The sequence below is a fragment of the Salmo trutta genome, chromosome 31 (assembly GCF_901001165.1).
Source record: "Salmo trutta chromosome 31, fSalTru1.1, whole genome shotgun sequence".
Taxonomy (NCBI): Eukaryota; Metazoa; Chordata; class Actinopteri; order Salmoniformes; family Salmonidae; genus Salmo; species Salmo trutta.
Genome location: NC_042987.1, coordinates 12,438,963 through 12,464,345, shown reverse-complemented (window position 1 = coordinate 12,464,345; position 25,383 = coordinate 12,438,963). Strand labels below are relative to the sequence as shown.

Below are 25,383 nucleotides of genomic sequence, written 5' to 3'. Positions count from 1 at the left end.
CTTACAGATCGGATTAGTTTAGAAAAATGTAAGTTTCTTATCTTTGTGTAGCATAAGATCAAAAACAATCAGTACATGCGAAAATACAGATATTGAAACAAACGATTTAAAAAAAATCAACCTGCAACGGAGCATGCTGGGAAATATGACAATCCATCTGTGGATTACTCCATAGATTTAACTCCCTGTCTCTGGTTACCAATAATGGAGTTAAAAGTACTCTGTCCAATTGAACTCCAGTTATCAACACCAGCTCCAGGGAGCATATCACTCTCTTGAGAGTTAAGATAACTCCCATTAGAGTGCCGCCCAAAAATATAACACTGTGATTTCAACTATACTTGATTTACTGTGTATTTGCCTGTTTCTCACCCCCTCTCTCTCTCTCTACTTCTCTGTCACTCTCTCACTCTGTCTCTCAGAGCACAGCTGATGCCCTAGGTGTACCATTTGTGGGTAAGACATAATTGATCCTACAGGAATTTAAACAACATCTGTATAGTATTTCCTGAGTTACATATGCAACCCCCCCCCCCTTACACATGTATAGTCGTAACAGAAATATTATCCAGGTATAGCACTCTTTGTCCACCTTTACCATTTCAATTGCATTGTTTCTACATTGCTTTGTAAAATGTCATTGTCACATTGCCCTTAACAAAGAAACCTATTGTCCCTCTCCTGAGGATTCCATCTGAAAACTATTTTCAGTCGTTTAGCCCTCAGGCTACTTTCTCTGTAGCTGGCAATACTGTACTCAATCTAACCACGCACATTTTACATGATTAAAATATTCAATATCTGACATAATGAATTATGAAACAGAAGTAATTGAACCTCATTGCTTAGTTAGATAAGTGTGTGTGTGTGTGTGTGTGTGTGTGTGCGTGTGCGTGTGTCTGGTCAATACAATATAGGTCACATAGATTCCTGATAATGAAATTTGTCCACTGTCTACTCTAACGACTTTCCCTCCCAAGCTTTCTAGAACCATTTAGCTGAAACCAACACTGTCTGGGAGCTGTGTGTGTTCGTGCGTGTGAAGGATTATAGCCCGGTGTCAGCAGTACCATTTGAACCAAAGTCTGTTAGAAACACAACACCAGGACAGCCAATGACAGTGAGTCGACCAAATCCGGCCAACCAAAAACAGAGAGCCCGGCATAGCGTGACACATGTGTCATAACCTAATGACCTGGCTGTGTGGCACGTGATGGGTTATATGATAAGCCATGCGGCTTCTGTTCTGTGTGCTGTCGAATGTTACCTCCACAGGACCTCTGAATGTCGTAAGAGGCTGTGTGAGGTCGTCTGACCGTGGACCAGAGCTTAGCAGAGACCCATCCCCATGTGAATCCGATTACAGATGATTTGCCTGCATTCTGCAAAGATGTTAATGTGAAGAGGGAAATAAAATGTATTTACATTGGAATATGTTTTCACTAAGGAGGAGTCAAAAGTAGAAACATATAGCGTCTTCATTTCATGCCAGTGTTGGAAATAGGGATGGATGATGCAACATACAGTAGCTTATTATTATGCCACGTTCACTTAATGTCGGAAACTCAGACATTTCCGACTTGCTTGCTCGTTGTAGAAAGAGTTTCACACTCGGGAAGTATCAGAATCAACCATTAGGAAGCTCTACACAAATAACTTAGGTTCATTTTAACTCAGAGGTCCCAAGTTTCTGACATGACGTGAACGTGGCATTACACATCTCTTGGATGATACTGAAGTTGATGCCAACATTGGGGCACTGACCAAATTACCAAACCCTTAAAAGTCAATAAAATCAGGCAGAGTCAACTGAGGAAATGCATTAACAAGCAGAGCACTGGAGAGAAGAGAGACGGCAGACAACTGTACTGTAGTAGGTTTCATTTAATAATGTATTACATACAGCGAAATACACTCCGTATTGATACATGTATATACTGGTACTTTTACTACATAGACAATTTAATTTGAAAATCTTATTGCTAGGCATGTTAAATAGAATGTTTGTTTTTTTAAATATAAAATGAAATATAATATCATAAATATAATTACTAACAAAATATGTCCTTTGTGCTACTGATTATGAGGCGGTGTTCTAAGTCGTAAGGTTCAGGACGTGATGACGATGAGACACATGCTACTTAATGGCCACGGGGCAGAATAAAGAAACATACAAATTCCACAGGAACAAAGTCATAGGTGCATTTGAAATGACACCCAATTCCCTACAGAGTGCACAACTTTTGACTAGGGTCCATGAGGTTCTGGCCAAAGGTAGTGCACTATATAGGGAATATGGTGCCATTTTGAATGCGGACAATGTCTGAAACAGTGCATTGGTGACAGTCCGGTTGCCAAATCTGGTGCTACTTTTGCTAACTCCTTTATGGCAAACAACTCCATTCTCATTGTTGTCTTAAGCAGAACTAAACTGGCAACCAGGCTGCATTGATGAAATATGCATCTGGTGCAGGATCACAGTCAACATAGAGGGTATGCATACATCCCATCTTACATCCCATCTTACATCCCATCCCATCTATGTTCAAATGTACAATATATCATACACATCACTGTATCTAGCACCTTCATTCTAACATGAGGTTTCAGGTTGATATGCTCAGCAAATACCCTACAAGTAGGGTAAAATACAGTACTGGTCCATGAAGTAACTAAGACTTGGCTGTGTCTTTAAGATCTGGACAACAATAACATCCCTGTGGTATTTGTATATTAATTTATTAGGACTTTTGGGTATACTTACTAACATATTAAAAAGAATTGAAATCAAGTGTGTTTGCATGAAGGAATTAGAGGCATGGTTCGTTCAAACTAAAATAGTGCAATTTCACATTCCTTATCATTAATAATGAGTTACATTGTTAGAGCTATTTGGTGTGTGCACAGGTAGAATGTGTGAATAAAAGTGCATGCAGAACAATTCAAGAGAACATAAATACTGTGATCTGTTCGGGTAAGGGAAAGTTATCATCTCGAACCAAGAACTAAGTATCACGCTACTATAGCAGCTAGCTGTCTGTCATGAGAGATTAGATATGGGGGGTTTTTTGTGTGTTTTTTTTTTTTTTTTTTGAATTAACGATCTTCAACATAAAAACATTCACATTCATAACAAAGACGGACAGACAGAGACAGACTATGTAAAAATAAATACAATCCCTGAGGACTAAAATCCTACTGATACACAAGGTGTTGTTGAGAACACTGACGGACGGGGAAAGACAGCTGAAAGGATTCATGTCATACAGTACTTCTGTTAACTTAAAAAAGTATTTCCACCACACACTCATTTAGCTAGCACAACTAATGTGAACATACTCATCATTTCACCGTCGACATGAGCAATTGCAATCACTTTTTCGAATAAGCATAGTATGAATTCATGGGGACATACACTGAATTAATTAATGTATGAAGGAACACGAGTGGACGGACAAATGTTGTATTGTGACAGTGTTCACTTCAAAAGAAAATGTTTTTTTGCTTGTAGGGAGGGATGGAGCGATGGAGGGAGTGATGGAGAAAGGGAGGGATGGAGGAGAGAGAGGGATGGAGACGAGGAAGTAAGGAGAGAAGGACTGGGGGAAGGAGAAAAGGAATGAAGGAAAGAGAGAGAGAGGGAGAAAAGGAAGGTGTGAAGGGACGACAGAGAGAAGGAAAAAGAGAAGAACTGGTCCTATTAGCTGGAAAGGTCATTGAGGTCACCACCCTGTTCTATGACGGCCTTGGCAAACTGCTTGAACACGCGGTCCATGTAGGTGCTCCGTCGGGGCCACAGGCCCTCCAGGAAACCAATATGGCCCCCATGGCAAGTGATAAGGAGGGCTAGGTTAGGGTTCTGCTTCACTGCCTCCACTGGAATGGCTGAGGAGGAGAAGAGACAAAACACATTGTTAATAATCAGCAGTCAAGCAATGGATACATACACCAAGCACTATACAGTAGATTGTCGATTTAACTTCCAAAACCCCACAGAAATACGGTATGCACGTACACGTTAAGGCATTACAAGAAATGTACAGATATATATATATTATTATTTCATATCTATTTTTTTATATTACTAACAGATTAAACACATTTTGGCAAAGGGTCCGTGGAATAAGTGTACAGGGTGTAATACAATTCAATGTAATATTATTAATCTCCAATTGATGTTCTTAACCCTGGGAAGCATGGGCCTGGGAGGCTCACGGGGATATTGGTATCCATCAAAGAAATAGAATGAAAAAAAGAGAAACCTTTTATAAAATGTTTATGATATCCACAGTACTCCACCAATTGACCATTCGCTAAGCCCCACACCGAATGTTGGGCAACCAATCGCTGCGCTCCAACGGATCGCAACTGTTGTCGAGTCCGACACCTCGGACAAGCTCACGTTTAAACGCAATGAAAGCCGGAGAGGGCTATAGCGAAAACAGAGTTTTCTTCAAATAAAATGTATGTCATTATCATTAAATAAGTGAACAGTTCACCAGGAGTAATTGCTACTATGATTCCTGAAATGCAGAGCCTGTGAAAGCTAGATAGCTAGGCAGCCACTTAATATAACTTGTTTTCTCAAAATGTAAGTTAGGTAGCTAAGTTAGCAATGTTATGAATACTTAGCTCCCATCTGCTGTCAACATCAGGATACGATTTGAGAGCACTAGTTAGCTCCAAAAGTGGTTATAGCTTAGACTGCATTCTGACAGTGAATTCAGAGCAATTCAGAAACTAGCTACACCACAAACGTCATTTTACCAGGTTCCTGTAAAGCAATTGAAATGACAGTCCACCACAACATACCCAAGAGTTTCCTGATTAGCAAGGGGTAGTCTGTGTTTAATTTGATTGTGTACTGGAAACACAGTTTGAGATCATTGTGAGGGGATTTCACCAGTGGTTGAATTAGGAATTGTGCTTCCGGGAAAATGTTGTCTGAGGTTGCAACAGTAACTAAGGGGGACATGGCTGAACTAAGGGTCAATTATCAATTTCTGTTCAATACTTCTTGTATTGTTTACAAAAACAAACAAAAAATACAGTGCCTTCAGAAAGTATTCATACTCCTTGATTTATTCCACATTTTGTTGTGTTACAGCCTGAATTTAAAATGGATTACATTTATATTTTTCTCACCCATCTACACACAATACCCCATAATGACAAAGTGAAAACATGTTTTTGAAATACAGAAATATCTCATTTACATAAGTATTCACACCCCTGAGTCAATACATGTTAGAATCACCTTTGGCAGCGATTACAGCGTTGAGTCGTTCTGCGTAAGTCTCTAAGAGCTTTGAACACCTGGTTTGTGCAATATTTGCACATTATTCTTTTTTAAATTCTTCAAGCTCTGTGAAGTTGTTTGTTGATCATTGTTAGACAGCCATTTTCAAGTCTTGCAATAGATTTTCAAACAAATGTATGTCAAAACTGTAACTAGGCCACTCAGGAACATTCAATGTTGTCTTGGTAAGCAACTCCAGTGTACATTTTTTGTTTTAGGTTATTGTCCTGCTGAAAGGTGAATTTTGTCTTCCAGTGTCTGTTGGAAAGCAGACTGAACCAGGTTTTCCTCTAGGATTTTGCCTGTGCTTAGCTCTATTCTGTTTATTTTTATCCCAAAAACCTCCCTAGTCCTTGCCGATGACAAGCACACCCATAACGTGATGCAGCCACCACCATGCTTGAACATATGAAGAGTGGTACTCAGCAATGTGTTGTGTTGGACTTCCCCCAAACATAACACTTTGTATTCAGGGCATAAAGTTAATTTCTTTGCCACATTTCTTGCAGTTTTACATTAGTGCCTTATTGCAAACAGGATGCATGTTTTGGAATATTTTTTATTCTGTACGGGCCTCCTTCTTTTCACTCTGTCAATTAGGTTAGTATTGTGGAGTAACTACAATGTTGTTGATCTATCAGTTTTTCCTATCACAGCCATTAAACTCTGTAACTGTTTCAAAATCACCATTGGACTTATGGTGAATTCCCTGAGCGGTTTCCTTCATCTCTGGCAACTGAGTTAGGAAGGACGCCTGTATCTTTGTAGTGACTGGGTGTATTGATACACCATCCAAAGTGTAATTAATAACTTCACCATGCTCAAAGGGATATTCAATGTCTGTTTTTTCTATCTATCTACCAATAGGTGCCTTTCTTTGCGAGGCATTGGAAAACCTCCCTTGTCTTTGTGGATAAATCTGTGTTTGAAATTCACAGCTCAACTGATTGTGACTTATTATGTGACTTGTTAGGCACATTGTTACTCCTGAACTTATTTAGGCTTGCATAACAAAGGGGTTGAAAACTTGAAATTCTACAAACATAATTCTACTTTGACATTATAGGGTATTGTGTGTAGACCATTGACACAACATCTCAATTGTATCCATTTTAAATTCAGGCTATAACACAACAAAATGTGGAAAAAGTCAATGGGTGTGAATACTTCCTGAAGGCACTGTAAATGCACTGCAATTTAATCTTTAAAATTGCAAAGTTCTCTCTGCCTCATGGCAAAACGTGTGCCAAAATGGTCCTTCCCAGGGCCCGAGACGTGTTTCATACGGCCATGCACTGCCAAAGTCATAGCAGAACTCCTTGTATGATATTTTCTTGTGTTCTGATTTTAAGGGGTCCCTGATGAATTTGTTATCACAAAAGGGGTCCCCAACCACAAAAAATTTGAGAACCACTGTTTTGTCTGCATTGTCTTTCCGTATAGGCCTTGCTCATCGGCTAAGCAACCAACATGGAGGGCCAGGGGTGGGGTGTGATTGTGGATTCACCATGACAGGGGGAGAAGACGTCGTCTGCAGCGTTTAGACACAACATGGGCACCTGCACAGACTTGAGCTTGTGGATGGGACTGGCATCGTGGTAGTAGTCATCGTTGGTGGGGTAGCCAAACATTATAGACGTGAACCTCTCATCAAACTCACGGATGGTCTTGGCCTGCATGGGGGTTGGGATAAACAACATTTGGCAGCAGTCCAAGAGGGCCATAAGGACAAGACTAGAACATGATAAGAATAGATTGTTTTCTTTGACTGATTGGATTTACAGGAGGTTATTAAAAAGGAAGTGCATTTTACCTTCATCACATGATCAATGTCGTAACTCTTCTCAAGGACAGATTTGTGTCTAGAGGAGAGAAAAACATGAGGAAGCAGGAAGTAGGTTTGCTTCACTGGGGAAGTAGGTTTGCTTCAATGGGGATCATGGGGAAGCATGGCGGTTTGCTTTAATATCCAGTGGCAATGTTCATGATATGATTGGGGCCTGAGAGTGAAGTACAGAGTATAAAATATGTCCAGGATCCCCAGAGAGAGATAGCGAAGAGAGAGAGAGCGGAGAGAGAGGCAAGAGACCGAGAGCGAGAGAGCGGAGAGAGGGAGGGGAGTGAGAGCGAGAGAGATGGAAGGAAAGAAAGAAAGAAAGTAAGAAAGAAAGAAAGAAAGAAAGAGGCTTGTGGCCAAGCTAGTTCACACCCTCCACAGACCTCAGGGGTCAGGTGCTAACCGCTAAAAGGAAAACAATGTTAAACAATGCTAACAGCTAAAATAGGCTAATCCCCCAGCCCAGGCTCCAGCTTCCTCTGGCCCCCACCCACCTGTCCACACCTGCCTGCAGGCAGCTAGTGAGGTAAGAGTTGAAGAGGAAGCGGTCCAGAGGCTTCTCCAGTGACGCTGTACACGCAAACACATCCCAGCCTGCCGAGAACACCACCACACCCTTCAGACACGTCTCCCTGCCCTTCTTCCCCAGGTAGTTTGCCAGCATCATCCTGGGGTTCAAAAGAGGGGGAGAGGGTTGTGGGGAGAGGGGAGAGGGGAGAGCAGAGGAGGATTGTGAAATGTTACATTTTTCATCAATCTGCACTTAGCTGGGAGATTATAGCTTGAATACCCCTTTTGACATGGTGTAAGTGCTACTGAGAGGCTGAGCTCTCTGAATCAAATGAAAAGTGTTGTTTCTAACAGGGGGAAAGCATGAGGCTGCAAAATTTCAAAATACATAACCAACCCATGACATAATTTCTGCTGGTGAGCGTTGACCTTTTTTGAAAATCATTAAAACTCTAAGGACTACCAAGTGCGCTCTCGAGGCTCTACTTTCCGGCTACCCGGATAAAGCACTAAACAAACTTCAGTTAGTGCTAAATACGGCTGCTAGAATCCTGACTAGAACCAAAAAATTTGATCATATTACTCCAGTGCTAGCCTCCCTACACTGGCTTCCTGTTAAGGCAAGGGCTGATTTCAAGGTTTTACTGCTAACCTACAAAGCATTACATGGGCTTGCTCCTACCTATCTTTCCGATTTGGTCCTGCCGTACATACCTACACGTACGCTACGGTCACAAGACGCAGGCCTCCTAATTGTCCCTAGAATTTCTAAGCAAACGGCTGGAGGTAGGGCTTTCTCCTATAGAGCTCCATTTTTATGGAATGGTCTGCCTACCCATGTGAGAGACGCAGACTCAGTCTCAACCTTTAAGTCTTTACTGAAGACTTATCTCTTCAGTAGGTCCTATGATTAAGTATAGTCTGGCCCAGGAGTGTGAAGGTGAACGGAAAGGCTGGAGCAACGAACCGCCCTTGCTGTCTCTGCCTTGTCGGTTCCCCTCTTCCCACTGGGATTCTCTGCCTCTAACCCTTTTACAGGGGCTGAGTCACTGACTTACTGGTGTTCTTCCATGCCGTCCATGGGAGGGGTGCGTCACTTGAGTAGGTTGAGCCACTGACGTGGTCTTCCTGTCTGGGTTGGCGCCCCCCCCTTGGGTTGTGCCGTGGCGGAGATCTTTGTGGGCTATACTCGGCCTTGTCTTCGGACGGTTAGTTGGTGGTTGTAGATATCCCTCTAGTGGTGTGGGGGCTGTGCTTTGGCAAAGTGGGTGGGGTTATATCCTGCCTGTTTGGCCCTGTCCGGGGGTATCATCGGATGGGGCCACAGTGTCTTCTGATCCCTCCTGTCTCAGCCTCCAGTATTTATGCTGCAGTAGTTTATGTGTCGGGGGGCTAGGGTCAGTCTGTTACATCTGGAGTATTCTCTTGTCTTATCCGGTGTCCTGTGTGAATGTAAATATGCTCTCTCTAATTCTCTCTTTCTCTCTTTCTTTCTTTCTCTCGGAGGACCTGAGCCCTAGGACCATGCCTCAGGACTACCTGGCATGATGACTCCTTGCTGTCCCCAGTCCACCTGGCCATGCTGCTGCTCCAGTTTCAACTGTTCTGCCTGCGGCTACGGAACCCTGACCTGTTCACCGGACGTGCTTGTTGCACCCTCGACAATTACTATGATTATTATTATTTGACCATGCTGGTCATTTACGAACATTTTAACATCTTGACCATGTTCTGTTATAATATCCACCCGGCACAGCCAGAAGAGGACTGGCCACCCCTCATAGCCTGGTTCCTCTCTAGGTTTCTTCCTAGGTTTTTGGCCTTTCTCAGGAGTTTTTCCTAGGGAGTTTTTCCCAGCCACCGTGCTTCTTTCACATGCATTGCTTGCTGTTTGGGGTTTTAGGCTGGGTTTCTGTACAGCACTTTGAGATTTCAGCTGATGTACGAAGGGCTATATAAATACATTTGATTTGATTTGATTTGATTTACATAAACCATACTCGCATCAGACTGACTCCCACAGTTCAGTGAAGTAATACTGTAGTATAGTATTGCTCTATACAGATCCCGTTGACGTCAATAAGCTACAATAATACACGATTTATGCAGAAGTCTGAGTAATGCATGTGCTTGGGATTTGGCCCAGTGTCACTGTCCATTGAAGTGAGAATGCATGAAGAGGCACGTACCCGCCCATGGAGACCCCAGCAGCCATGAGAGGGGCGTCCTCATTTGTCCTCTGGATGTGTTCGATGACAGCCTCCAGGTCCTCTGTGTTGGCAGCGCAGTACGTTCTGGGTGTCTGGGTGGCACACAAAGATAAGAAGAGTTCACCATGTGTGCTTTTGCAGAGTGTGTGTACTGTGTACCATCCTCCCTGCACGTGCACACACTGTTAGGGTATCTATAGTCAGACGTGCGCATACGGTACATGAATTACACTCAAGCCTTCATACCTTCTCTCGCACACGTGCACAAATACTGCTTGTGATTTAGAGGCCAAACAATCTCCATGATGCTATGTCGTTTCCATGGCGCTCTACTGATGAGTGGTAGGAAAAGAAGGTCTGGCATTACAAATGGCTGATTCAGGCTATTTGGAGTTAGCGCAGTAGCAACCACAGGAGCAGTTGTAACACCATTGAAGAGTAGTCAGAGCTGTGTAGCATGCAGGCTGCTGCTGGATAGCCTCTGGACTGTAGCATCTGTCCATCAAGAAATTCTTGTTAAACATTAAGCACATGACCCGCTTAGTCAAATGAGACCACAGACATGGAGAACAATAATGGGCCACTAAGGTTTGAGAAAAGAAAATAAGTCAAAACTCTATTTTATATTTAACCTTTATTTAACTAGGCGAGTCAATTAAGAACAAATTATTATTTACAATGACGGCCTACCCCGGCCAAACCCTAATTCAGATGACACTGGACCAATTGTGCGCCGCCCTATGGGACTCCCAATCATGGCCGGTTGTGATACAGCCTGGAATCGAACCAGTGACGCCTCTAGCACTGAGATGTAGTGCCTTAGACCGCTGCGCCACTCGGGACATTCAATGACAAAACTAAATGAAACACAACAGGGTTATAAAGGTGACAATGAATAGAAATACTAGTACAATCTAAAAAGGGATAGGCTACAGCTTTACAACTGTTCTATGTTGTACCTAAAACCCACTAAAGTACTAATAACTGACAACACATGGATTTAAAATAACCTTAAAGCTGGTTTTATAACATCATACTCCCTGACAACATCACTTCAGCGTTTCAAGTCCATTTAACGTCACCTATTTCTCAGTCAGACATGTTGTCTGTCTCTGTGGCTGCATACCAATACCTTTCCTCATCAATATTCATGAGCAAAGCTCAGCCAAAGTGGAAGCTGTTTTTTCACAGCAGCCATATCCACTTGCTGTGTCCTCGTAGCCTACGTTTTTGAGTAGACGACTTGAGAGGAGTAAGAACTGTACTGGTACGGTTACAACGAGAATATCCACAATAAAAACAACGTGAACCAATTTCCCTTTTGATGATACAGTGTTAAAGTTTACTACAATAGAACACACTTCAATGTCCAATAATCATCCATTGCATTGTAGTAATGGTAAATATTACTATGATATATGATGCGACTCAAATGGACCAACTAAGTGCAACGGCTGCAGTTCGAAACCTGAAGAACTGAATTAGCTCCAAGAGGGAACCTCTCACACAGCAGGACATTCATTCTAATACTGTGCCCTATTTAAACAATGGACGCCATTTACACTAAACTGGCCACAAAGAAAACAGTCAAAGGCTTATGAATGCGTAGGCATTTGCATAAAACCTCAAAGCTAGTGGAAGAAGATTCCTTTCCTACCACCACGTTATGTAGTGCAATAGTTATACTTGGAGATCATAGTACTGGTTTATATACATACCTGTACATACAAAACACTGCAAATATTTATTTAACTAGGCATAATTAGAGTACTTCTTATCTCATCATGCAGACAACACGTGAAGTTTGTTCGATTTTTTTCACATGTGCACTCATAGAGATCCTATTAAATTACTTGTACTCTAATTCCTAATTATCTGTGTGCACTACAGTAATGGCCCAGTTTGGCAACTGAGAATAGCCCTTTCAAATGAAACCCTGGCCTGGGTTACAAGATACAGTAACTGGTGTGTGTGTGTTCGTGTGTGTGTTCATGCTTGAGTGCATGTGTGTCTGTCTTTGTGACTGTGCATGTGAATACAACAATGACAAGACACAAAACAACCCATTTATTTATTCTGAGAGCACAGATCTCAAAAAGGACATTGTGGCCACAAACTATGGCACGATACAAGGCTCCATTTGTCGACTGGCTGAGCTGTTTAGGTGACACCGATACCTAATATCATTTATGCACATTAGCATCTCTTGAATAGCATCATAGCACTTCCTCACTTCAATGGAGATTGACAAACCCTAATTGTTGGCTAAATAGATCTGGAACGGGCATAGATTCATAGATAAAGCTTGAGCTACAGTGGATCTCAGAAGGAGCAAGTGCTTGGTGAAGACAGGACAGGGCAAAGTCCTTCTGCTCTACGGTCCAGTGTTAGAATACACTATCTATCCACCTGTAAATTCAATCCCTGCTATGTAACAACATAGTCTGTCTGCATCCTGTCTGGACTAGGCTCCCTATGGGTTACCCAAGACACTATGGGTTACACACTACGGGTTACACATGACACAGACATGTTATGGGCTGCTCGGTGACATAGTGACGGCGATGTCACACTGATAAATAGCACCAATGACAATGCAGGCGAAAGCCTGCACAGGCATGTGGAGCACCACTAGGATGTATGGCCTGTGTCTTTGTCACGTTGTGAGTGTTTGCATAGCCGTGTAGACGAAGATACCTTTTGATTGTACGGAGTAATATAGTCGTCGAAAACGGTTGTGGTTTTGAATCCATGTCTGAATTGAAAACATAAAAAGGCACACGCGCACCAATCCTTTTGAAACTGTACGAACTGTATGAATATTAAATTCTCACCAAGAGAGTTTCGCCAGACACCCCTCTGTTGTTGAACACCGCACACCTGAAACACAACAACATGCACTTTACCCTTGGAATTCCATTCATTCCATTTCCTTCCTTGCATTCCTTGAGAAATTACAAGACTAACGCTAATATGATTCATTTCCTAAATGTAAGCGAGTACCAGCAGACAATGTGTGATGACTATGTTCTAACTTCCAGGTGCACTGCATGACTCAAAATAACACGCTGCCCCCAATCTGTTTTTCTATTAGTGCTGAACAGCAGTATCATGCATTTCTCTACTCATCTGTTATCTGAGAGACTCAAACTTGCTGTTTCTATCTGTAAAACTCAGCAGCAGGGTGGGGCCATACTGTAGATTGGGGGGGGGGGGGGGGGGTTGGACACGGCAAGGAGTGGTGACGTACATTTGCTTCCTGCTGCAAAGCTTGTACCAGTAAACTGTAATTCACTAAGCTAGCAGGACAGGGGTGAGGGCTGGGGTGAAAGATGCTGAGTTTGCCTGCTTGCCCCCCCCCTCTCCTTTCCCTGCTTTGATAGCTTGCATGCCACCCTCCCTTCCCTGCTCCGTTTGCTTGCCTGCCCCCCTCCCGTACCTTCTCTAAACTGCTCCCTCCGTTTTAAAGAATGAGTACAGAGAACACAGAGGGGCCTTTTGGAGGAGAAAAAACTGCCTCCCTCGGCATCTCTTAGTGCTTGTGCAACGTTCAGCTCTTTCTTTCCAAAGCAGCTCTGCTCTGCCTACTGAGAGCTTGGCTAGCTTCTCTATTGTTGCAGCTGCCTACCTCAAGTAACCCTAATCCCTTCATACACAGTTGTTAAAACACAATGTACAAATGCATTTGAAAGTATTGTCAACTCCTGACATAGAGCATGTTCACTGGAAAGGAAATGTATTTGAATTTGGACTACTGAACTGCAAAGCACTGAAACAGATGAGCGTGTTATCAAGAGTTGACTGTACACAGTGTTTAAAATAGTCCTACAGGCTAAGACATAGGCCTAATCCAGAGTATTGAATGGAACAATAGTTTGAATTAATGAAAACTGTGCAGTACTGTCTAGTACTTCTAGCCAGGCCCACACACCTATATCCCAGCTCCCTGCTCTGCTGGACCATGTGGAGGATGTAGGACTCTCTGCTGGTGCCGGTCAGGCCTGGAAGCAGCAGGACGGTGGGGCGCGTGGCCGAGTTGGGGTGGGAGGCGCTGTCATCGTTGTCGAACCAATCCAGAGAGATCTGCCCTCCATCTGCTGCTCTAATGAGCTCACTGCAGAGAGGAGGAGGTCAGACATAACAGTCAGAAGAGATGCGGGACAGGCCGGGTAGAATAAGACAGCACTAAATTACAGACACACAAACTAACGATTATCATGGGTAACCGGGATCACGGGACTGTCCCGAGAACACTTCATATTTCCCAAAAATAAAAATGATGACTAATTTCTTCCCCGATGTCTGCACTAATTCCTCAGCATCAGATTAGGAAAAATGTAGTAGCACATTATCCAAACAGGTTGTAGCATGGAAGCCTAGCGTATTTACTTCACAGAAAGTGGCCATAAATTCAAAGCGCACACAAAATTGACACTGCCGGTCTTGCCGGACTGCATTCGCAACCTGAATTCAGTTAATTAACCCTAAAGGAAACCCCCTACAGCGTAGTCTATTAAAGAACGTGTGTCTCTTTGAGCTGTCATTTTAAGTCTTCAGGCAGTCACAAATTTGATAGGCCTATACACAATTCACTACGTAGGCATCTGTGTCATGAGTCTGTTAACAATTCAGAGAGACATGAGGGAAAATTCAATCTTCTCGTCCTAGAGCCTAGGCTATTTTCCTGTCAAGTCCCAATCCCACTGAAACCCAAAATTGTGACTCCTTTATTCTGTAATCCATAGGTTGGATTATCAAAAAGCACATCTCTTGGTTATGCATGTCAAAATACCGCTATAACATTTCTCCTGCTTCTCTGCGCTGTCTCGTACATGCTGCCCAAATGAGAACTTCGGTAGAGAATGTTTGAATAGGGAGGAGGTACTAAGCTAACATATGGAATTGTTTTAAGATGGTCATACCATGGATCATTTAGCTATTTGATTTAGAGTTTCTGATCCTTTTAGGCATATATATATACACTGCTCAAAAAATAAAGGGAACACTTAAACAACACAATGTAACTCCAAGTCAATCACACTTCTGTGAAATCAAACTGTCCACTTAGGAAGCAACACTGATTGACAATAAATTTCACATGCTGTTGTGCAAATGGAATAGACAACAGGTTGAAATTATAGGCAATTAGCAAGACACCCCCAATAAAGGAGTGGTTCTGCAGGTGGGGACCACAGACCACTTCTCAGTTCCTATGCTTCCTGGCTGATGTTTTGGTCACTTTTGAATGCTGGCGGTGCTTTCACTCTAGTGGTAGCATGAGACGGAGTCTACAACCCACACAAGTGGCTCAGGTAGTGCAGCTCATCCAGGATGGCACATCAATGCGAGCTGTGGCAAGAAGGTTTGCTGTGTCTGTCAGCGTAGTGTCCAGAGCATGGAGGCGCTACCAGGAGACAGGCCAGTACATCAGGAGACGTGGTGAGGCCGTAGGAGGGCAACAACCCAGCAGCAGGACCGCTACCTCCGCCTTTGTGCAAGGAGGAGTCGGAGAAGCACTGCCAGAGCCCTACAAAATGACCTCCAGCAGGCCACAAATGTGCATGTGTCTGCTCAAACGGTCAGAAACAGACTCCATGAGGGTGGTATGAGGGCCCGACGTCCACAGGTGGGGGTTGTGCTTACAGCCCAACACCGTGCAGGACGTTTGGCATTTGCCAGAGAACACCAAGATTGGCAAATTCGCCACTGGCGCCCTGTGCTCTTCACAGATGAAAGCAGGTTCACACTGAGCACATGACAGATGTGACAGAGTCTGGAGACGCCGTGGAGAACGTTCTGCTGCCTGCAACATCCTCCAGCATGACCGGTTTGGCGGTGGGTCAGTCATGGTGTGGGGTGGCATTTCTTTGGGGGGCCGCACAGCCCTCCATGTGCTCGACAGAGGTAGCCTGACTGCCATTAGGTACTGAGATGAGACCCTCAGACCCCTTGTGAGACCATATGCTGGTGCGGTTGGCCCTGGGTTCCTCCTAATGCAAGACAATGCTAGACCTCATGTGGCTGGAGTGTGTCAGCAGTTTCTGCAAGAGGAAGACATTGACGCTATGGACTGGCCGCCTGTTCCCCAGACCTGAATCCAATTGAGCACATCTGGGACATCATGTCTCGCTCCATCCACCAACGCCACGTTGCACCACAGACTGTCCAGGAGTTGGCGGATGCTTTAGTCCAGGTCTGGGAGGAGATCCCTCAGGAGACCATCCTCCACCTCATCAGGAGCATGCCCAGGCGTTGTAGGGAGGTCATACAGGCACGTGGAGGCCACACACACTACTGAGCCTCATTTTGACTTGTTTTAAGGACATTACATCAAAGTTGGATCAGCCTGTAGTGTGGTTTTCCACTTTAATTTTGAGTGTGACTCAAATCCAGACCTCCATGGGTTGATAAATTGGATTTCCATTGATTATTTTTGTGTGATTTTGTTGTCAGCACATTCAACTATGTAAAGAAAAAAGTATTTAATAAGATTATTTATTTCATTCAGATCTAGGATGTGTTGTTTAAGTGTTCCCTTTATTTTTTTGAGCAGTATATATATATATATATATATTTTTTTTATTATTTGGCCTTTAGTACTATAGCCCATAGAAACGCATTGAAAAACATATTCCTAAATGGCAAAAAAAACATTCCTTTTGATAGATTTTGTTGACTAAGGTTTTGAAGTGTCTGTCCTATATCTAGGAGATACATTACATGACCAAATGTATGTGGACACCTACTGATGTTTTGGGCAATTAGGCCTGGCTCGCAGTCAGTGTTCCAATTCATCCCAAAGGTGTTCGATGGGGTTGAGTTCCGGGCTGTGTGCAGGCCAGTCAAGTCCTTCCACACTGATCTCGACAAACCATTTATGTATGGACCTCGCTTTGTGCACGGGGGCATTGTCATACTGAAACAGGAAAGAGCCTTCCCCAAACTCTTGCCACAAAGTTGGAAGCACAGAATTGTCTAGTATGTTGTAGCGATAAGATTTCCCTTCACTAGAACTAAGGAGCCTGAACCATGAAAAAAAACTTCAGACCATTATTCCTCCTCAACCAAACTTTACAGTTGGCACTATGCATCTGCCAAACCCAGATTCATCCATCGGACTGCCAGATGGTGAAGCGTGATTCATCACTTTACAGAACGCGTTTCCAATGCTCCAAAGCCCAATAGCAAACTTTACGCCACTCCAGCCGAAGCTTGGCATTGCGCATGGTGATCGTAGGCTTATGTGCGGCTGCTCGGCCTTGGAAACCCATGTCATGAAGCTCCCGACAAACAGTTACTGTGCTGATGTAGTTTCCAGAAACAGTTTGGAACTCGGTATTGAGTGTTGCAACCGAGGACAGACAATTTTTACATGCTTTGCGTTTCAGCACTTGGTGGTCCCATTCTGTGAGCTTGTGTGGCCTACCACTTCGCAGCTGAGCCGTTATTGCTCCTAGACTTTTCAACTTCACAATAACAGCACTTACAATTGACTGGGGCAGCTCTAGCAGGGCAGAAATTTTACGAACTGAGTTGTTGGCAAGGTTGCATCCTATGACGGTGCCACGTTGAAAGTCACTGAGCTCTTCAGCAAGGCCATTCTACTGCCAATGTTTGACTATGGAGATTGCATGGCTGTGTGCTCGATTTTATACACCTGTCAGCAACGTGTGTGGCTGAAATAGATGAATCTACTAATTGGAAGGGGTGTCAACATACTTTTGTATATACTGTATATCTATATGTACACTGAACAAAATATTAACACAACATGTAAAGTGTTGGTCCCATGTTTCATGAGCTGAAATAAAAGATCCCTGAAATGTTCCATATGCACAAAAAACGTATTTCTATCAAATGTTGTGCACACATTTGTTTACATCCCTGTTAATGAGCATTTCTCCTTTGCCAAGATAATCCATCCACCTGACAGGTGTTGCATATCAAGAAGCTGATTAAACAGCATGATCATTATAAAGGTGTACCTTGTGCTGGGGACAATAAAAGGCCAATGTGCAGTTGTGTCACACATCACAATGCCACAGATGTCTCAAGTTGAGGGAGAGTGCAATTGGCATGTTGACTGCATGAATGTCCACCAGAGCTGTTGCCAGAGAATTTAATGTACATTTTTCTACCGTAACCCGCCTCCAACGTCGTTTTAGAGAATTTGGCAGCACGTCCAACCAGCCTCACAACCGCAGATGATGTGCGTGGCGTCATGTGGGGAAGCGATTTGCTGATGTCAACATTGTGAACAGAGTGCCGCATGATGGTGGTGGGGTTATCGTATGGGCAGGCATAGGCTACAGACAATGAACACAATTGCATTTTATCGATGCCAATTTGAATACACAGAAATACAGTTACGAGATCCTGAGGCCCATTGTGAGGCCCTTTTTTTTAAAAAGGTATCTGTATTCCCGGTCATGTAAAATCCATAGGTAAGGGCCAAATGAATTTATTTCAATTAACTGATTTCCGCATATGAACTGTAACTCAGTAAAATCTTTGAAGTTGTTGCATGTGGCGTTTATCTTTTTGTTTTTCTTGACAACCACTTTATTTATATACACATATATCGAGAGAGATATCTGAAATCGAATACTTTAAGGTATAGAATTATTAACAACTGTAATTGTCACGCCCTGATCTGTTTCTCTTGTTCTTGTGATTGCCTCCATCTCCTCCAGGTGTGGCTTATTTTCCCCAGTGTATTTATCCCTGTGTTTCCTGTCTCTCTGTGCCAGTTCGTCTTGCATGTTTTCGAGTCAACCAGCGTGTTTTCCCGTGTGCCTGTTTTCTATTATCTTTTTCCTAGTCTTCCCACTTTTGAACATTGGCTGTTTTTTTCTGGACTCCGTACCCGCCTGCCTGACCCTTCTGCCTGCCCTGACATCGAGCTTGTCTGCCACTCTTTACCTCTTGAACTCAGAATCTGGTTTTGACCTTTTGCCTGTCCACGACAATTCTCTTTCCTTCTCCTTTTGGATTATAAGTAAACTACAAAGACTCTAACCATCTGCCTTGTGCCCTTATAGTAATGTTTATTTTCTTGTTGGAACCTATATGGATCTATATTTCCACTTGAGAAATACTGCACCAAACATCTTACTTAGATGTAAAATATTGCGACCAGACCTCCTCGGCAAAAACGGCTAAATTAATTACCGATTCATCTTAGATTCATTCTAACTATTTTGAGGAATTGTATACTGACTATGTTGTTGCTATGGCATCTCAAGAGGGACAAAGTAATATTGCTTTTTTTTAATGCGAAGGGTCTTGTAAAAGAGTACGCGAGGCACGGACGTTCCCTTCCCCTAGCCGAGTTCTGCTAGGACTAAACTGAACCTAGTATGCAGATCATTTTTGCCACCTAATTGGTATTTTGACCAATCAGTGCAGATCTTTTGCCTATAATTGGGCTGCATGTGCAATTGCAGCCGTGCAGTCCCACCTGCACCATTTTCTTGACAACGACTTTATTTCACTAGTGATCAGCCTCACAAGCTGCATTTATACAGGCAGACCAATTCAGATCTTCTGCCAATGATTTAGAATATCTGATACTTATCTGATCTTTTCCCTAAAGTGTAAACAAAAAAACATGAAATCTGATTTGACTTCCAATTTAAATTACATCCATGTGTGGATCTCAATCCTGATACAATTCTGATGCTCCATTTGCGACCTCCGACTGGGTGCTCAGATCAACCTTTTTTGCTGTGAAGAGATTTTGTTCGCTGCAGCTGCAGTGGATTCTTATGGAGAATAAATGTATAGTTTCCCCAAGCCTACCCCGTTAGCTGGGGTCAATGACTCCCAGTGCAATCCATCTCACGCCAACCAACCGAGCGACCAGACGACAACATTGGTTGTCAATGCCTGTATGACTGGAGGAGGAATGAAATTACAGAACCACACCAGCATTAAATATGCACTTAAAGGCGAGACTAGAGCAGCCACTGGGGTCGTGGGCCGTGCACCAATCTGGAGCCAGCTGATTGGGCCGTGTACCAATCGAGAGCGAGCACGACCCACAAGCAGAATAGGAGGACACCTCTTTTATAGACATGCTAATCCCAGATGCGGATGAGTGGAGTGAGAGAGAGAGAAATTTCACTCCAACAGCCAGCGATAATCGAGACAAACCTGGTCAGCTTTCAAGGATCTCTATCCCATTCAGTTCAACATTCCATGGTGGGTCAAATAGTTAAATTGCCATGGTCTGAGGCACTTTTCCAATTCTAGTAATGCAATTTCTATGCTCTGTCCTTGTGTAGATTTGATTATGGTTAGTAGAGGTCTTCTCTTCCCTCATGACTAATAACCTCCAGCAACACACACACACACACACACAGGCTTTGATCTGAGACAGGTGGTGGGTGAGACCCACATGCTGCCATGGTGCATTGTGGGAAGTGGGAAACATGTAGCTGCTTGATTGGACAATGGTCAAACAAAGGCCAAGGGAAGTGGAATGCCCTTGGCACTAGGGCATCCTTCTGAGTCACTGGGTCAGATTAGGGCAAGTCTGACTGACTGCTATCAAGGCCAGGACAATAGTAATAGATGGCCTATAGTCCCATTCTGTGGTTAGTTACCTATAGTTTCCCTTTCAGCAATAGTAGTAAAGATTTCAGAAGGTCTACTCTATCTTGATTGGCTATTGAAGTTGATGATGATATTGCTCCTTAGTGGACAGCCTACATAAATACAGTAACTAATGACGACGATCAAATAATTTGGTATTTTCGGTCAGTAAATCAGATCAAATCACTATTTTGATTCTAGCTCTGTGGAATATACTATATTATATATATTATATACAGAGCCTTCGGAAAGTATTCAGACACCTTGACTTTTTCCACATTTTGTTAGGTTACAGCCTTATTGTAACGATCGTCAAAAGGAGTAGACCAAGGTGCAGCGTGGTATGTGTTCATCTTGAATTTATTTGAACTCTGAACACTTAAACAAAATAATAAACAATGGAACACGACCGTCACGTCTTGCAGGCTTTACACAGCAGTACAAAAATAAGATCCCACAACTCAAGGAGGGAAAAGGGCTGCCTAAGTATGGTTCCCAATCTGAGACAACGATAGGCAGCTGCCTCTGATTGGAAACCATACCTGGCCAAAACATAGAAATATAAACCATAGAATGCCCACCCCACACCCTGACCTAACAACATAGAGAAATAAACCGTCTCTCTCAGGTCAGGGCGTGACACTTATTCTAAAATTGATAAAATAAAAATGTGTCAATCAATCTACACACAACACCCCATAATGACGAAGCAGAAACAGGTTTTAAGAAAAGTATTCTAATTTACAAAAAAATAAAAAATAATAATAATAATAATATATATATATATATATATATATATAAAACATTTACATAAGTATTCAGACCATTTACTTAGTACTTTGTTGAACCACTTTTGGCAGCGATTACAGCCTTGAGTCTTCTTGGGTATGACGCTACAAGCTTGGCACACCTGTATTTGGGGAGTTTCTCCCATTCTTCTCTGCATATCCTCTCAAGCTCTGTCAGGTTAGATGGGGAGTGTTGCTGAACAGCTATTTTCAGGTCTCTCCAGAGATGTTCGACCAGGTTCAAGTCCGGGCTCTGGCTGGGCCACTCAAGGACATTCAGAGACTTGTCCCGAAGCCACTCCTGCATGGTCTTGGCTGTGTGATTAGGGTCGTTGTCCCGTTGGAAGGTGAACCTTCGCCCCAGTCTGAGGTCCTGAGCGCTCTGGAGCAGGTTTTCATTAAGGATCTCTCTGTACTTTGCTCTGTTCATCCTCGATCCTGACTAGTCTCCCAGTCCCTGCTGCTGAAAAACATCCATCGTGGGGATGGTGCAAGGTTTCCTCCAGACGTGAAGCTTGGCATTCAGGCCAAAGAGTTCAATCTTGGTTTCATCAGACCAGAGAATCTTGTTTCTCATGGTCTGAGAGTCTTTAGGTGCCTTTTGGCAAACTCCAAGCGGGCTGTCATGTGCCTTTTACTAAGGAGTGTCTTCCGTCAGGCCATTGTACCATAAAGGCCTGATTGGTGGAGTGCTGCAGAGATGGTTGTCCTTCTGGAAGGTTCTCCCATCTCCACAGAGGAACTCTAGAGCTCTGTCAGAGTGACCATCGGGTTCTTGGTCACTTCCCTGACATAGACCTTTCTCCCCCGATTGCTCAGTTTGGCCGGGCAGCCAGCTCTAGGAAAAGTCTTTATGATCCCAAACTTCTTCCAATTAAGAATGATGGAGGCCACTGTGTTCTTGGGGACCTTCCATGACGCAGAATTTTTTTTGTACCCTTCCCCAGATCTGTGCCTCGACACAATCCTGTCTCTGAGCTCTACGGACAATTCCTTCAACCTCATGGCTTGGTTTTTGCTCTGACATGCACTGTCAACTGTGGGACCTTCTATAGAGAGTTGTGTGCCTTTCCAAATCATGTCCAATCAATTGAATTTACCAGAGGTGGACTCCAATCAAGTTGTAGAAACATCTCAAGGATGATCAATGGAAACGTGATGCATCTGCGCTCAATTTTGAGTCTCATAGCAAAGGGTCTAAATACTTATGTATTAGGCCATCATTGTAAATAAGAATTTGTTCTTAACTGACTTGCCCAGTTAAATAAAGGTAAAAAATAAATACAAAAAATAAGCTATTGAAAAAAAAAATCCTTAGCAATCTACATACAATACCCCATAATGACAAAGCAAAAACAGGTTTTTAGAATTTTTTTGCATATAATGAATAAGATTTATTTATGAAATGCTAAAATTTCCCAAAACCTGTTTTTGCTTTGTCATTATGGTGTATTGTGTGTAGATTGCTAAGGATTTTTTTTATTTTAATACATTTTAGAATAAGGCTGTAACGTAACAAAATGTGGAAAAAAGTCAAGAGGTCTGAGTACTTTCCGAAGGCACTGTAGTCAAAAGTTTGGACACACCTACTCATTTCAGGGATTTCCTTTATTTTTACTATTTTGTACATTGTATATCAAAACGATGAAATAACACATATGGAATCATGTAGTAACCAAATAAGTGTTAAACAAATCAAACTATATTATGTTTGAGATTCTTCAAAATAGGCACCCTTTGCCTTGATGACAGCTTTGCACTCTTGGCATTCTCTCAACCAGCTTCACCTGGAATGCTTTTCCAACAGTCTTGAAGGAGTTCTCACACATATATATATATATATATATATATATATATATATATATATATATATATATATATATATATACTAACTACCCCCAACTCATTTTAATTAATTTCAACCCACCTAATAAATGCAGGAGGCCTTGGACACCCTGACCATTAATCTCTAACAAAATTGCATTAAAGTGGCACCGGTTGGCTGAGCCAATACCATCACACAAAAGATTCCTTTCACGTTTCTGCTGATAAGTCTTGACGAAGCCAAGAGGTGCGACCCACTGGGCACAGACGTCAATTCAACGTTCATTCTACCTGGTCACTAGGCCAAGTGACCCTTGAACTTTGACACTTACTAAAGAGATGCTAAAGATCACATGCTAAAGATCCTCTCGCAATATGTTCATTTTGAGATAGTTCTTTCAACAATAACACCACTACCATCACTTCTCATCCTATAAAAGTCTTACTTTCTGTAGCTGACCCCCGGTTTAGCCGTGACGAATGGTCTAAGCAGTGTCTGGATCCGGCTCTCCCAGCACCAGAAGGTGGGGTAGTAGGTCTCTGACACCACGGGACATTGGTCCCGCAGGAACTGGTAGAACTTCTTACCACCAGAAATCAGTTGGGGCTTCTGCAATACAAGACATGAAGTGTGTGAGTGATGTGGCTTTCACGTTATTGAGGGGAAGTGGAGGAGGAATGTCTGACCATGCAAGTCAAAGATACATTGTTGTGCCTTTCCTACATTGAATTTACACACTGTATACTACAGACGACAAACAATCTCCAGAATACAGTTCATTATACTTCATCATTCACAATCTACACCACTCCTCCCTTACAATACCCTTAAAAACATCGTGAAGCCTCTTCACTGAAATCACATGATATTGAATATTGATTCCAAAGGAAGGATCTCAACAACTATAGTGTAATTGTAATGCAATACCAAGTCTGGAATCTAAATATTTTATGTTGCTCTAATTTTGGTTTAGAGGACTGTATAAAGTGTGAGAAAATAGTAAATGTTTTGGTGAGTTTTAGGGACATTCTGCAGTCACTAGTGGAGATGAAGGAGACTGGTAATGAGAATACAGTGACAGTAGGCAGTGTTGCAAATGGGATTATATGAGGTCACCACAATATCAAACACATCTGTCCTATCAGAGAATATAGGCCCTTATACATGTGCAGCACATCTCTGAACCTGTATAACAACAAATGTAATGCACGGTCGTTATTGTATGTTTTATTATTATCAAACGATCGCCTAATGTTATATAGGCCTATGCGTTTCATTATTGGGGAAATCGAATATTGGAAAACCCATTCATTTCTGAATATAACAGTAGACCTACAGTAGGTAATGAACAATCACTGCATGAAGATTTCTGACAGCTTGTATGATAATAGCCTAAACCGAGCCTACATCATCGACATTTCAGATTACAAAACCAACAAAGGACTCACGATAAAAGATATGCGGCCTAAATAACAATTCAACTTTTGTAAATATGTAGCCTTGGCCTAATTGTACAAGTTTTGAATATTCACATTTAGTCTGGAGAAAAATCATACGATAGCATTTTATTGAGAGATTATATCACATGTGCAGTACCGCAGATGCTCGTACGGTACTGTAATAAATCAGCCCCCTCAGCAAACCATGCAGCAGCTGAGCCGGTTTGATGCGCAAAAGCGCGAGCAATATCCCTCATAATAACCGTTATGCCACATTCTAATAATTAAAATACAAGTTGCAGGTTACAATGTATCCCAAATAATTATTCTTCAAAGCAGCCTCTGTGACCTCCCTACCTTCGCGACAGAGATCAAGTAATAGTAGGCATAAGCTGCGCTGAAGCCAAGCACCAGTGACAATACTCCAGATCCAAAAAGTCCAACTTTCACTTGATTTTCCAGATAAAGTGACAGGTCCCTTGTCAAAACATTCAAATTGAAGTCCAGTGAGATCATTGCCAGGTCCCTGTTATCTCGCGCTTTCAGGTATAGCGGCCAGGTTCGAATGAAACCTCTGCTCCTCTGGACGCATGCACAAATGTGAAGGGGAAAGTCAAGGGGAGCGATATATATAGAGGCAGACGATGGCGCTATTTGACCGGACTGCGCTGAGCTTTAGCAGGCGCAATATTAGGCTATATAACACCTGCAGTGGAAGCAGCCAACATTGCATCGGGGACAGCGGGAGCTGGTTTTGATAAGAAATAATGCACATTTTGTCCGATTTATCTTTTTCGTAGCAGGTTAGGATAATTTACGCAGCAGGTTAGGTTAATTAAAGTAGCAGGTTAGGATAATTAGGTTAAGGTTAGGAAAAGG

At 42.7% G+C, this 25,383-nt stretch overlaps 1 protein-coding gene across 2 annotated transcripts; it reads right to left on the bottom strand.

Annotated features, from left to right (window-relative positions):
• Positions 1-1,866: 1,866 nt before the first annotated feature.
• On the bottom strand, positions 1,867-25,133 carry LOC115169561 (phospholipase ABHD3). 2 transcript variants are annotated; one of them, XM_029725294.1, is made up of 9 exons: positions 24,862-25,130; positions 23,511-23,674; positions 13,788-13,970; positions 12,691-12,736; positions 9,836-9,948; positions 7,631-7,804; positions 7,113-7,161; positions 6,807-6,972; positions 1,867-3,885 (listed from the first exon to the last, which is right to left on the bottom strand). In XM_029725294.1, exons 1-9 carry the CDS (start codon positions 25,018-25,020, stop codon positions 3,701-3,703), a joined length of 1,239 nt encoding a protein of 412 aa, XP_029581154.1. In that variant the 5' UTR covers positions 25,021-25,130; the 3' UTR covers positions 1,867-3,700. The 2 variants fall into 2 exon arrangements, with proteins under 2 accessions (XP_029581154.1, XP_029581155.1); XM_029725295.1 differs by having other exon boundaries at positions 3,735-3,885; positions 6,859-6,972; positions 24,862-25,133.
• Between the last annotated feature and the right edge of the window lie 250 nt (positions 25,134-25,383).

What these genes read in the sequence shown, in the direction of transcription:
- LOC115169561 (XM_029725294.1), bottom strand. Translation starts at nt 25,020, where the DNA reads ATGATCTCACTGGACTTCAATTTGAATGTTTTGACAAGGGACCTGTCA. An exon ending in GCTGGGGTCTCCATGGGCGG is followed by an intron (nt 7,805 to 9,835) that starts GTACGTGCCTCT and finishes TTTGAACCCCAG; the next exon opens with GATGATGCTGGCAAACTACC. An exon ending in ACATTGATCATGTGATGAAG is followed by an intron (nt 6,973 to 7,112) that starts GTAAAATGCACT and finishes ACCCCCATGCAG; the next exon opens with GCCAAGACCATCCGTGAGTT.